At 39.5% G+C, this 15617-nt stretch overlaps 1 protein-coding gene across 3 annotated transcripts in view; it reads left to right on the top strand.

The window, feature by feature from the left end:
- NR1I2 (nuclear receptor subfamily 1 group I member 2) overlaps positions 1–15617 on the top strand; it is a 483563-nt gene that overhangs the window by 339889 nt on the left and 128057 nt on the right. For all 3 annotated transcript variants that reach the window (XM_053705788.1, XM_053705789.1, XM_053705790.1), the window contains one exon: positions 2446–2588. In XM_053705788.1, the coding sequence (XP_053561763.1) occupies positions 2446–2588 (143 nt within the window). The remainder of the gene's footprint in view (positions 1–2445; positions 2589–15617) is intronic.

The raw sequence follows: 15617 nt of genomic DNA on the forward strand, positions 1-15617 counted from the left end.
TAGTCAAAAGACTAAAACTAAGACTAAATTGAAACTTGCCGTCAAAATTAACACTGGTTACTAGTGAGGCTGTTGTTTGGCGTAATATGTCGGATACCCACCTTTGTGTATATTCCTCTTGATTAGTTTATGCAATCACGCTAGCATGCTTTCATGTCCACTGTTAGACATTTTGTGTTTTACCCGGTTTTGGAACATGCGCTGATAGTTTGGTTTTATGTGAGGTCCCTGCAACCACCGTGTGGTATTAGTATTTGCCAGCTGAATTCATTCACCTATGACCTGGGATTTGTACTCTTTGTACATACACCGTACACAATGTTATATTAATGACTATCTACTGGCTGTTTTCGTGACAATCGTGCTAGGTGTTAGAAATGCTGTTGCCCTTTGTCCATATCTGGTTAAGAGGATGTTTGTGTTTTTCCACTAATTCTCATATACTGATATAAGGGTTGTGGTTCAGATACCAGTGGTTGTATTTGTGTTAATCTATATTCGACCATCTATCATTTTCCATGCTATTGAATATCTATTGTCGCTATTTATTTAATTTTAGAGATCCTTGCCATATCCCCATGAAAATGTATCCATATGAATTCTGTGCTATATATCTATGAAATTGTAGTCTATCCTAGAATGATTAGTGTTTAGTTTATCTTGTTCCAGTTTTAACCTTTTCTGTTTTACTTGAAGTGAGGGGTGTCATTGTTGTTTGATTTTACACAGTATTTTGTTTTTTGTATTTTTTGTATTGTTTGAACTATATGTGTTTCAATTTTGCTTTTTTTGTAGAATATATTTGTCTTGAGAAAGGCCCAAATAGGTTCCTGAAACGTTGACTATCAAATTGAAAAACCTTATGTATTGAAAATAACAAGTACTTGTTGGATTGATGTAAAAAATGCCTGTGAGTGTCCTTCTGAACAAAAAGTTTACATATAAACATTGAGGATAGCACCCAGGTACTGAATACACATTAAAGGTTGGATTGCTGGGCTACACACACACACACACACACATATATATATATATATATATATATATATATATATATATATATATATATATATATATATATATATATATATATATATATATATATATATATACTCGTGAGAAAATCAGACAGTGCTCTCAAATATTATGCCAAAAGACAAAGGATTAAAGGAAAGAAGAAGAAACAACAAAACAAAAAGAAAAAAACAATATAGTGTAATCTGATAAATGATATGTATCAGAAATAAGTGTGAGTTGTTATCCTCAACAGTATGAGGTATAGTAAAATCCTATAAGGGAACATTCTCCCAATGTAGAATACTGATATCAGCAAGTTATTTCATCTGTAGCTTCTGTTTAACCACGAATCTGAGGTGGCAAATTCTGTGTATCACTTATTAAAGGGACATTATACACTCATTTTTTCTTTGCATAAATGTTTTGTAGATGATCTATTTATATAGCCCATAAAGTTTGTTTTTTTTAAATAAATGTATAGTTTTGCTTATTTTTAAATAACATTGCTCTTATTTTCAGACTCCTAACCAAGCCCCAAAGTTTTATGTGAATACCATCAGCTACCTTCTCCAGCTTGCTCCTGTTTGTGTAAAGGGTCTTTTCATATGCAAAAGAAGGGGGAGGGGGGGAGTGTCTTATTTGCCACTTGCAGTGGGCTTTCCAACTACCTTTTCAACAGAGCCAAACTGACAGCTTCTAAGTAAGTTTTTAAACAGTTTTATACTGGATTTTTATATCAGTATCTGTGCATATTATTCTTTATAGTAGTGTCTATTACATGCAGTTACATGAAAATTAGTGTATACTGTCCCTTTAATGATGAATACAAGTTACGCAAGAACTGTTATCCCAGCTCAAGACGCCAATATGGTGTAGTGTATAAAGGTTAGGGTAGAAACACTGCAATGATGGTGGTAAAGAAAAATGATATCTTTTTTTAATGTAGATAAATATATATTTACATACACATATTGAGACACGTATATGTATGTATCTCTATGATAAATCCCTTTGGCAGATTTGATTTCTAACACCAGAGATTGCATATCTTTGAACCCTTAACTTTTCTATGCAATATTTATTTTAAATAATTTTTATTTGACAGTGGTATTATGAGTGTAAGAGTACTTTGTAATGGATTTCTGCAACTTTTAATTTTCGGAAAACAGTTAACCACAGCTCTGAGATTGCGGTAAATATTCTCACGTAAATCAAGATTGCGCTAGCGAATTAGCAATTTCGCTCAGTACCAGTGCAATGGAAATGGGGCACAATTGATCGCAATAACGCTAGCGCAATAATTTGTGTGCCACTTTTAATCTAGCCCAAAGTGTTAAATGCTTTGAAAGGTAAAAAAAAAAACCTGAATTATGTTTCTGTGGTTCTCATTCATTCTTTCTCTCCCCCCCCTCTTTCTCTCTCTCTTAGCCCATAGTACGGATGTCGCCTCTAATGGATAGCCTTGACAATGCTCAATCAAATAGCTTCTCAATGCTACCTCACATAGCGGACCTGGTTACCTATGTGATCAAGGGGACTATCAGCTTTGCCAAAATCATCCCTTACTTCAGGTGTGTTGGAAGGATCTTGGACGTTTTAAATTGACATAATAGGGATTAGATGTTGATGGTTAGAAACATCTTTGAGACTGACAATACAATGCCCCCTCCCTGTAACCCGCAACAATGCTCCCCAGTAAGTCGGCCCCCGTCCCTGTAACCCGTAACAGCGCTCCTCGGTAAGTCGCCCCCCCCCCCCTCCTTGTAACACGCATCAGCCACAGTGCTCCACAGTAAGTCGGCCCCCCTCCCTGTAACCCACATCACCAACAGGGCTCCCCGGTTAGTCGGACCCCCTCCCTGTAACTTGCATCAGCCACAGCGCACCCCGGTAAATCGCCCCCCTCCCTGTAACCCGCATCAGCCACAGCATACACCCCTCTCTGTAACTTGCATCAGCCACAGCGCTCCCCAGTAAGTCGGCTCAATGTCGCAAGGCGGGCACGGCAAGTCGGCAGCCCTCCTGTACATCATAGGTGATGTCAAATGGGGTGGGGCTAAAAATTGCATACTCTCGCGGTTTTAAAACTACAGCGATTAATGGCGGTTTAAAATTGCATCCGCGATTAATCGTGCAGCCCTACTTCACAGGGATTATTAAATCATTTCTGATAACATTGCTTGTTTTTAAGATGTTTCTCTACTTGTTTGATGTATATGGGGAAAGGCCAGATAACTATGTTTCATCCCTTGTCAGCTTCGCTTATGATCACGCCTTCCCAAGTTTTAATCTCTCTAAATGCCGTTTTTCTCCAGGGGTGAGATTTTGGGTGGTAGGTCCAACTTTTATATTAGAGATCTCATAACATACCAATTGGTTAAAGACCTCTTGTTGAGGGGGATGTATTATATTTGGGTAAAAAAGGGGATTTAGCTTTTAAATTTTGCTTCAAACTTGCTTTCTCTGTTTCTTCACTTTCATTTAGAAGACTCTCCAAATCTTTTAGGGTAGAAAGTTCCTCATCTGTCCAAATGGGATCTTATTTATTAGCAAAGAACTTTTTTAGACTCAATTTTCATACATATAGTTGTATATCCTTTAATTGCTTCAAATTTGTTAAATTTTCCAGTTGGGCAGAATGATAAGCTCTTAGTCAATGCTGCTATATGTTCATAGGACAATTGGTTAAAAGATAAGTTAATGATTTTTTTTTACGTACAACCATGACTGACTTAAAGAGGTGTTGGCAACCTTATGAGATTAAAAAGCCTGCTGTGTTACTGCCAAATTTCAGAACTGTAGTATTGGCCATAGAAAAGCTATGTAAACAAAAGTAACCACCTGGCTCACATTTCACTCTGCATTTTAAGGACCCTCCTTTTTATCAGGTCTTGTAGTGATGTGAAACACATGTGAGGTGAAGTTCTGGCTGGATAAACTATTAATAGCAGTACTGTTGTGTTTTTGCCCTTATTTGCTCTTTCTTAGGAGTACTAATCTTATTTAGTTTATTAAGATGGCTGCTTATGGGCAAATGTGACCTTTATAAAGTATGAAATTGAATGTTTTCACTCACACAAAACATAATTTATTCTTACCTGATAAATTCCTTTCTTTCTTGCTGGCGAGGGTCCACAATCCCTTACTTGTACTTGTGGTAATTCATCTCCTGGCCCCCAGGAGGAGGCAAAGATACCCCACATCAGAGCTCTAAGTATCGCTCCTACTTATCTTTCCCTCCCAGTAGTCCGTATAGCCAAGGACAGGAGGAAGAAGTGAGAAAGAAAGTAGGGTAAAGAGATGCAAACCAGAACTGCTGCCAAGAAGTAAAATTAGGCAGGTTTGTGGACTCTCACCACCAAGAAAGAAAGGAATTTATCAGGTAAGAATACATTGTTTTCTTTCTTAAGGTGGCGAGAGTCCAAGATTCCTTTTTTGTGATAACTAATGCCCAAGCTGTGGAGTCCACAAAGGAAAACGGGTGAAATAATGAGGAAAGGCAGGCACCTTTTTACCAGAAATTACTGCCTGATGGACCATCCTTTCAAAAACTGTCTCCACCAAGGCAAACAAATTAAAATGATAAAATTTTGTAAAAGTATGCAAAGATGACCAAGTTCTTGCCCTGCAATTTGTTCTACTGAAGCCTCATTTTTAAAAGCCCACGATTTAGACACAAAACGGGCTGCATGAGCTGTAATTCATGAAGGCTGCAATTTTCTTGCCTCCAAGTAAGCCCTGAGAATCAAACTCTTTAATCATGAAGCTAAAGAAAATGAAGTGGCCCTTCTAACACTTATGTTTACCTGAAAACAGGACAGACAAGCTAGAGGACTGATGGAAATCTTTAGTAGCTTGGAAATAGAATTTCCTTAACCACATTCAGATTGTGCAGTTATCTCTCCTATGAAGGTTTCGGATTGGGACATAAGGAAGGCAACACAATTTCATGATTAATGTTTTCTGGAGAAAACACCTTATGTAGAAAACCAAAGTTCATATCCTTGTATGGTAGGTACAAAGAGAGAGCTGAAAATTCAGATACAGTCTTAGCTGAAAAAAGGGCTAACAAAAATAAGACTTTCCAGTATAATAACTGAATAACTAGATTATGCATAGGTTTAAAAGGTGGATTTTGCAAAACTTTGAGAACTAAATTCAAACTCCATGAATCAGAAATAGGCTTGATAAAAGGTCTAATTCTCAATTTGGCCTGAATAACAGGAAGACAAGCAAGTTTCCTATGTAATAAAACCAAAAGAGTTTAAATATGACCCTTTAGAGCGCTGGCCAATAAAACTTGGTCTAAGCCATCCTGAAGGAATTGTAAAATTTGAGAAATTTTAACAGAATGCATGTATATTCCTGATCTGAACACCAAGACTGTGATCTCCTAGTGACAGATTTCTGAGCCTGAATCAATGTCTCTATTAAAGAGTCAGAAAAAAAACTCTGAGAAAGAACTAAGCATTGCACCTCCAATTAGTCAATATTAGAGACTGAATATTGTGATAAAAGAACAGACCATAAGAAAGTAGACTTGGTAGTTAAGGAAGATGCCACAGAGGAGACCTGAATATCTGGGCTAGATCTGTATACCATGTCCATGGCCAAGCATGAGCTATTAATATTGCAGAAAGATGTTCCTGCTTGTTCCGAGCAATTGGAGGAAAAAGATAAACTAGCTAATACAACCAAGAAACTACCAAAGCATCTTACATTTCCAATTGAGGATCTATCAACTTTGACCCATATCTTGCGAGATTGTGGTTCAGATGAGACGCCATTAAGTCTATCTCTGTAAGACTACAGAGATGCACCAACTGATCGAAAATCTTCTGGTTAGGGGACCATTCCCCTTGCATGTAACATTTGGTGACTCAGAGTTCGCTTCCCAGTTGCTGACTACAGGAATGTGAATTGCTGAGATGGAACACTTCTACCCAATTCAAGATCTGAGAAACCTTGCTCATCACTAGAGAACCCTGATGATTGATGTAGACTACTGCCATGATGTTGTCTGACTGAAAACGAATGAAAGGAACCAATCCTTGAATAGGTCAAGTCTTAAGCACTCTGAAAATCGCATGGTGTTCAAGACATTTATTGGCATCCTCACCTCCTAAGGCGACCAAACCCCCTGAGATCTTCGAGAACCCCAGACCACTCCACAAGCTGACAAACTAACGTTCATGGTAAGTATTTACCATAACTGATGCAGGAATACCATCCTGTGAGACATGGAATGGCCACCAATTAAGAGATTGTCTTGACTACCTGAATTAACTGTGACAGGTTGGTGTGATCCCCATTCCACTGATGTAGCTTGTAAAGCTATATTGGACAACTAAGAAATCTTGCAAACTGAATGGCATCTAAGGCTGTCACCATCAGACCCACAACCTACATACACTGGGCTACAGAAGCCTGAGATAGGGACTGTTGCTTTCGGCAAGCTGATGGTAGCTTTAGCTCACATTTGGCTGTAAGAAACAACATGACAACTCTTGTACACTGGGTTAAGGAACTCTTGGTCCCATTTACCTTCCAAACATCACTGTAAAGAAACCAAAGTAGTTTCTCAGTGTGCACGGTCGCTAATGTAAAGATGGGACTTGAACTGAAACTCGTCCAATTAAGGTGTCCCCGCTATTCCCTGAGCTCTGACAACTGATAGTAAATCGCCTAGAACCTTCAAAAATACACTTCCTTCTTTGGAACATAAAAGATTGGAATGAAATCCTGTCCATTGTTCTGTTGCAGGGATGAGAACAATTACTCCGATATCCCCAAAATCCTGTACATACTGAAAGGATTCAGTATGCCTTTCCGGTTTTCCATCACCCAGGGATCCTGGACGGACCAAGCCCATGCCTTTTGAAAAAGCTTTTATCTGCCCCCTACCAGCACAGAATCTGGATCATGGCCATATCTTCATGCGTATTTTACATTGGGAGTTGTCTTCTTGTTCTGCTTGGACTGATTCCAGACTGGATTAGGTTTCCAGGTGTTTTTATGGAATCTGATTTTTGCGTGGAAAAATCCAGGCCTGGAACAAACAAGCGCTTTCCTTTGAAATCTCTAAAGTCAGCCATCTATTATTCTTTGTTAGTAGACCACAACTTTAACCACAGCGCCCTTCTAGCAAGTACTGCCAAGGCCGTATTCTTTGCTTTAATAAGTATAATCTGAATGGTTGCATCATAAATAACGGAGTGTGCCAGCTGCAAGTAGCGAATGCGCTCTTGAATATCTACCAGGGATGATTCCTCTGAAACTGTCAGATAAGGAATCACACCAAATGGATGCTACGTCTCCAACACAGGCAATACCCACAGCTAATTGGAATAGGAGACACCCCTGTAGAAAGACCTCCGGAGAAATCCATTCAACTCCTATACATAGGTTCACTTAAGGAAAGGAGAGAACTAAACATCAGGTTTATCCCACTACTTGGAAATAATAACAGTGACCAAGACAGGTACCTGATAAATCTCCACTGACCTAGATTTGGGTCTGGAAAAAAATATCCAAGTGCTGTAAAGGCTTGTTTCACTGACTTAGAGACCTGAACCCCTAAAGTCTTCAACACTTCCTTAAGTAAGGAAATCAAATGGTTCTGCATAAAATTAAAAGGTAGACTCCTCTGATTCCTGGTCTGAATTTCAACATATTTTTTCTGCAGACGGTTCACCCTCAGGAAGAGACATGATCTGGTCTGAGATGCATAGAAGCAGTAAGTACGTCACCAGTAGTAGAGGAACTAAAAGGAATGTTGTTACGCTTACGCCTACTTGAAAGCGGCATAACCGCTATAACCTCAGAAATATTGAACCTTAAATGATTCTTGAAATCTGGTGAAAAATCAGTAACGCCACCCAGAATGGTATACACAGGTGGGTGCAAACCAGTGAAACAGCGGTAGTCATAGCATCTGAGACTTAAAAACAGAATGTAGACAAGTACAGCAAAGCTTAGCAGGAGGGCAGACAATCAATTTGCAAGCATTTATTTGATAAGAACACAAAGTCTGTTGATCTCCCCTATAATAAGACATTTGCAACTGCAGACAGATTCAAACCTGCAACCTTTGGTTTAGTAGGCAGCAAACATAACCACTGAGCCACAGCATCTAACCCAGTAGCGACAGTTCCAGTCTGCTCCATAGTAAACTAAGTGTAGTGCAAGCCAATAAACAACAAATAAAGGGCTGTAAAGGGAAATGCAGGTACTTACCCATTAGTTGCCCCACCACTAATCTTACCCTGAATTACAGTATGCAGGTACAGTAGAGAGCCCATCCTGTACTATAATAGTAGAGGATATACAGAGGGAGGACATCTTCATGTCCAACAGGAGGAGGATAAAGGAACTATCCCAGCGACACATGTGGCAGGTCTGTGACCACAATTGCACAGCCAGTACTCTCCTATGGCCCTCTATTCAGGAACTTTCTATTAAGGGAAAATGTGGGATTAATATCCCTGTAATTCTTCAATAAATCCTGAGCACCTCTATCCTTGCCTTCTCCTTGTTGAGGCAGCGAACTATTGGGTAGGAAAGGGAAGTTTTAGGGATGCTTAAAGCTCTGGTGTAAGATGTATTTGCCTCCCCCTGGTGGCCAGTAGATGAATTCCCACAAGTAAGAAATCATTGACTCTCACCACCTTAAGAAAGAAATATAGTTTATTCCCTTGTGTGTGCAAATAAGGTGAGTGCTCTCCTTTCTTTCATGTAATTAGCAAGAGTCCATGAGCTAGTGACGTATGGGATATACATTCCTACCAGGAGGGGCAAAGTTTACCAAACCTTAAAATGCCTATAAATACACCCCTCACCACACCGACAATTCAGTTTTACAAACTTTGCCTCCCTTGGAGGTGGTGAAGTAAGTTTGTGCTAGATTCTACGTTGATATGCCCTTCGCAGCAGGCTGAAGCCCGGTTTTCCTCTCAGAGTGCAGTGAATGTCAGAGGGATGTGAAGAGAGTATTGCCTATTGGAATACAATGGTCTTCATCTAGGGGATCTATTTCATCGGTCCTCTGTTATCGGTCGTAGAGATTTTTTCTCCTACCTCCCTTTTCAGATCGACGATATACTCTTATATACCATTACCTATACTGATTCTCGTTTCAGTACTGGTTTGGCTATCTACTATATGTAGATGAGTGTCTTAGGGTAAGTAAGTCTTATTTCTATTTATGACACTCAAAGCTATGGTGGGCACTTTATATGTAAAGTTCTAAATATATGTGTTTAAACTTATATTTGCCATGATTCAGGATATTCAGTATTCCTTCATTCAGACTGTCAGTTTCATTTTGGGAAAATGCATATAAAAATCATTTTTCTTACCTTCAATTTTCAATTGACTTTTTTTTAAAAATTGCGGGCTGTTAGGCTCGCGAGTGCAGAAAATGCTTCTATTTATTGCGTAATTTTTGGCGCAAGACTTTTTGGAGCAAGTTTTTTTGTAATTGCGTCATTTTTTACGTATGTGTATTGCGGACGTTTTTTTGGCGCCAAAAAATGTGGGAGTCATTTTTGCGCCAAAATGTGTGGGCGTCATTCTTGGCGCCAGTTTTTTTCACATTATTTCAGTCTCACTTTTCAGTGGCTTCTGGTTTTCTAGAAGCTTGTTTCATTTTGCATTTTTTCCCATTCCTGAAACTGCCATTTAAGGAATTTGATAATTTTGCTTTATATGTTGTTTTTTCCTTTACATATTGCAAGATGTCACTACCTGACCCTGGATCAGAATCTACTTCTGGAAAAGCGCTGCCTGATGTTGGTTCTACCAAAGCTAAATGCATTTGTTGTAAACTTTTGGTAACTGTTCCTCCGGCTGTTGTTTGTGATAGTTGTCATGATAACCTATCAAAAGCAGATAGTATTTCCATTAGTAATAATCCATTACCTGTGGTTGTTCCTTCAACATCTAATGTTCAGGATGTTCCTGTTAATGTTAAAGAATTTGTTTCTAAATCTATTCGGAAGGCTCTGTCTGTTATTCCTCCTTCTACTAAACGTAAGAGGTCTTTTAAATCTTCACATATTTCAGATGAATTTTTAAATGACCACCATCATTCTGACTTATCTATTTCTGATGTGGATCTATCTGATTCAGAAGATTCTACCTCAGATATTGACACTGATAAATCTTCATATTTATTTAAGATGGAGTTTATTCGTTCTTTACTTAAGGAAGTGTTGATTGCTTTAGATATGGAGGAGTCTAGTCCTCTTGATATTAAAACTACTAAGCGTTTAAATGCAGTTTTTAAACCTCATGTAGTTATTCCAGAAGTTTTTCCAGTTCCTGATGCTATTTCAGAAGTAATTTCTAGGGAATGGAATAGTCTGGGTACTTAATTTACTCATTCTCCAAGGTTTAAGAAATTGTACCCTTTGCCATCTGATAGATTAGAGTTTTGGGATAAAATCCCCAAAGTTGATGGGGCTATTTCTACTCTTGCTAAACGTATTACTATTCCTACGGCAGATAGTACTTTGTTTAAAGATCCTTTAGATAGGAAGCTTGAATCCTTTCTAAGGAAGGCTTATTTATGTTCAGGTAATCATCTGAGACCTGCTATTTCTTTGGCTGATGTTGCTGCAGCTTCAACTTTCTGGTTGGAGGCTTTAGCGCAACAAGTGTCAGACCATAATGCTTATAGCATTGTTAAACTTCTTCAACATGCTAATAACTTCATTTGTGATGCCATTTTTTATGTCATTAGAATTGATGTCAGGTATATGTCTTTAGCTATTTTAGCTAGAAGAGCTTTATGGCTTAAGTCTTGGAGTGCAGATATGACTTCTAAGTCAACATTGCTTTCTCTTTCTTTCCAAGGTGATAAATTATTTGGTTCTCAGTTAGACTCAATAATTTCAACGGTTACTGGGGGGAAGGGAGCCTTTTTACCTCAGGATAAAAAATCTAAAGGTAAATATAGGGCTGCTAATCGTTTTCGTTCCTTTCGTCAGAATAAGGAACAAAAGCCTGACACTTCCTCTAAAGGAACAGTTTCCGTTTGGAAACCTTCTCCAGTCTGGAATAAATCCAAGCCTTTCAGAAAGTCAAAACCAGCTCCCAAATCCGCATGAAGGTGCGGCCCTCATTCCAGCTCAGCTGGTAGGGGGCAGGTTATGATTTTTCAAACATGTTTGGATCGATTCGATTCAAAGTCTTTGGATTCAGAACATTGTTTCACAAGGGTACAGAATAGGTTTCAGGGTAAGACCGCCTGTGAGAAGATTCTTTCTTTCATGCATTCCAGTAAACCCAGTGAAGGCTCAAGCGTTTCTGAAATGTGTTTCAGATCTGGAGTCAGCTGCGGTAATTATGCCAGTTCCAGTTCTGGAACGGGGCCTGGGGTTTTACTCAAATCTGTTCATTGTACCAAAGAAGGAGAATTCCTTCAGACCAGTTCTGGATCTAAAAATATTGAATTGTTATGTAAGGATACCAACATTTAAAATGGTGACTATAAGGACTATTCTGCCTTTTGTTCAGCAAGGGCATTATATGTCCACAATAGACTTACAGGATGCATATCTTCATATTCCAATTCATCCGGATCACTATCAGTTCCTGAGATTCTCTTTTCTAGACAAGCATTACCAGTTTGTTGCTCTTCCTTTTGGCCTAGCTACAGCTCCAAGGATCTTTTCGAAGGTTCTCGGTGCCCTTCTCTCTGTAATCAGGGAGCAGGGTATTGCGGTATTTCCTTATTTGGACTATATCTTGGTACTTGCTCAGTCTTTACATTCTGCAGAATCTCATACGAATCAACTTGTGTTGTTTCTTCAAAGACATGGTTGGAGGATCAATTTACTAAAGAGTTCCTTGATTCCTCAGACAAGGGTAACCTTTTTAGGTTTCCAAATAGATTCAGTGTCCATGACTTTGTCTCTTACAGAAAAGAGACGTCTGAAATTGGTTTCAGCTTGTCGAAACCTTCAGTCTCAATCTTTCCCTTTGGTAGCTTTATGCATGGAAATTTTAGGTCTCATGACTGCTGCATCGGACTGCTGACACTTCCTCTAAAGGAACAGTTTCCGTTTGGAAACCTTCTCCAGTCTGGAATAAATCCAAGCCTTTCAGAAAGTCAAAACCAGCCCCCAAATCCGCATGAAGGTGCGGCCCTCATTCCAGCTCAGCTGGTAGGGGGCAGGTTATGATTTTTCAAACATGTTTGGATCGATTCGATTCAAAGTCTTTGGATTCAGAACATTGTTTCACAAGGGTACAGAATAGGTTTCAGGGTAAGACCGCCTGTGAGAAGATTCTTTCTTTCATGCATTCCAGTAAACCCAGTGAAGGCTCAAGCGTTTCTGAAATGTGTTTCAGATCTGGAGTCAGCTGGGGTAATTATGCCAGTTCCAGTTCTGGAACGGGGCCTGGGGTTTTACTCAAATCTGTTCATTGTACCAAAGAAGGAGAATTCCTTCAGACCAGTTCTGGATCTAAAAATATTGAATTGTTATGTAAGGATACCAACATTTAAAATGGTGACTATAAGGACTATTCTGCCTTTTGTTCAGCAAGGGCATTATATGTCCACAATAGACTTACAGGATGCATATCTTCATATTCCAATTCATCCGGATCATTATCAGTTCCTGAGATTCTCTTTTCTAGACAAGCATTACCAGTTTGTTGCTCTTCCTTTTGGCCTAGCTACAGCTCCAAGGATCTTTTCGAAGGTTCTCGGTGCCCTTCTCTCTGTAATCAGGGAGCAGGGTATTGCGGTATTTCCTTATTTGGACGATATCTTGGTACTTGCTCAGTCTTTACATTCTGCAGAATCTCATACGAATCAACTTGTGTTGTTTCTTCAAAGACATGGTTGGAGGATCAATTTACTAAAGAGTTCCTTGATTCCTCAGACAAGGGTAACCTTTTTAGGTTTCCAAATAGATTCAGTGTCCATGACTTTGTCTCTTACAGAAAAGAGACGTCTGAAATTGGTTTCAGCTTGTCGAAACCTTCAGTCTCAATCTTTCCCTTTGGTAGCTTTATGCATGGAAATTTTAGGTCTCATGACTGCTGCATCGGACGCAATCCCTTTTGCTCGTTTTCACATGAGACCTCTCCAGCTTTGTATGCTGAACCAATGGTGCAGGGATTATACAAAGATATCACAATTAATATCCTTAAATCCCAATGTTCGTTCTTCTCTGACTTGGTAGTAGGATCACCATTGTTTAGTTGAAGGGGCCTCTTTCTCCAACATAGGTGTGTCCGGTCCACGGCGTCATCCTTACTTGTGGGATATTCTCTTCCCCAACAGGAAATGGCAAAGAGCCCAGCAAAGCTGGTCACATGATCCCTCCTAGGCTCCGCCTTCCCCAGTCATTCTCTTTGCCGTTGTACAGGCAACATCTCCACGGAGATGGCTTAGAGTTTTTTGGTGTTTAACTGTAGTTTTTATTATTCAATCAAGAGTTTGTTATTTTAAAATAGTGCTGGTATGTACTATTTACTCTGAAACAGAAAAGAGATGAAGATTTCTGTTTGTAAGAGGAAAATGATTTTAGCAACCGTTACTAAAATCGATGGCTGTTTCCACACAGGACTGTTGAGAGGAATTAACTTCAGTTGGGGGAAACAGTGAGCAGACTTTTGCTGCTTGAGGTATGACACATTTCTAACAAGACGATGTAATGCTGGAAGCTGTCATTTTCCCTATGGGATCCGGTAAGCCATTTTTATTACATAAGAAAAAAAGGGCTTCACAAGGGCTTTCAAGACTGTAGACATTTTCTGGGCTAAAACGATTGATATATAAGCAGATTTTATACTTCATAGCTTTGAGGAATTATTTTATTCTTGGGAATTATGTAAAATAACCGGCAGGCACTGTATTGGACACCTTATTCTCTAGGGGCTTTCCCTAATCATAGGCAGAGCCTCATTTTCGCGCCTCTATTGCGCACTTGTTTTTCGGAAGCATGACATGCAGATGCATGTGTGAGGAGCTCTGATACATAGAAAAGACTTTCTGAAGGCGTCATTTGGTATCGTATTCCCCTTTGGGCTTGGTTGGGTCTCAGCAAAGCAGATACCAGGGACTGTAAAGGGGTTAATTATAAAAACGGCTCCGGTTCCGTTATTTTAAGAGTTAAAGCTTTCAAATTTGGTGTGCAATACTTTTAAGGCTTTAAGACACTGTGGTGAAATTTTGGTGAATTTTGTACAATTCCTTCATACTTTTTCACATTTGCAGTAATAAAGTGTGTTCAGTTTAAAATTTAAAGTGACAGTAACGGTTTTATTTCAAAACGTTTTTTGTACTTTGTTATCAAGTTTATGCCTGTTTAACATGTCTGAACTACCAGATAGACTGTGTTCTGTATGTGGGGAAGCCAAGGTTCCTTCTCATTTAAATAGATGTGATTTATGTGACACAAAATTTAGAGAAAATGATGCCCAAGATGATTCCTCAAGTGAGGGGAGTAAGCATGGTACTGCATCATCCCCTCCTTCGTCTACACCAGTCTTGCCCACACAGGAGGCCCCTAGTACATCTAGTGCGCCAATACTCCTTACTATGCAACAATTAACGGCTGTAATGGATAATTCTATCAAAAACATTTTAGCCAAAATGCCCACTTATCAGCGAAAGCGCGACTGCTCTGTTTTAGAAAATACTGAAGAGCATGAGGACGCTGATGATATTGGTTCTGAAGTGCCCCTACACCAGTCTGAGGGGGCCAGGGAGGTTTTGTCTGAGGGAGAAATTTTCAGATTCAGGGAAAATTTCTCAACAAGCTGAACCTGATGTGATTACATTTAAATTTAAATTGGAACATCTCCGCGCCCTGCTTAAGGAGGTGTTATCTACTCTGGATGATTGTGAGAATTTGGTCATTCCAGAGAAATTATGTAAAATGGACAAGTTCCTAGAGGTCCCGGGGCCCCCCGAAGCTTTTCCTATACCCAAGCGGGTGGCGGACATTGTAAATAAAGAATGGGAAAGGCCCGGCATACCTTTCGTCCCTCCCCCTATATTTAAGAAATTGTTTCCTATGGTCGACCCCAGAAAGGACTTATGGCAGACAGTCCCCAAGGTCGAGGGGGCGGTTTCTACTCTAAACAAACGCACCACTATACCCATAGAAGATAGTTGTGCTTTCAAAGATCCTATGGATAAAAAATTAGAGGGTTTGCTTAAAAAGATGTTTGTTCAGCAAGGTTACCTTCTACAACCAATTTCATGCATTGTTCCTGTCACTACAGCAGCGTGTTTCTGGTTCGATGAACTAGAAAAGGCGCTCAATAAAGATTCTTCTTATGAGGAGATTTTGGACAGAATTCATGCTCTCAAATTGGCTAACTCTTTCACCCTAGACGCCACTTTGCAATTGGCTAGATTAGCGGCGAAAAATTCTGGGTTTGCTATTGTGGCGCGCAGAGCGCTTTGGCTAAAATCTTGGTCAGCGGATGCGTCTTCCAAGAACAAATTGCTTAACATTCCTTTCAAGGGGAAAACGCTGTTTGGCCCTGACTTGAAAGAGATTATTTCTGATATCACTGGGGGCAAGGGCCACGCCCTTCCTCAGGATAGGTCTTTCAAGGCCAAAAATAAACCT

Source organism: Bombina bombina, chromosome 3 (genome assembly GCF_027579735.1).
Source record: "Bombina bombina isolate aBomBom1 chromosome 3, aBomBom1.pri, whole genome shotgun sequence".
Lineage (NCBI taxonomy): Eukaryota > Metazoa > Chordata > Amphibia > Anura > Bombinatoridae > Bombina > Bombina bombina.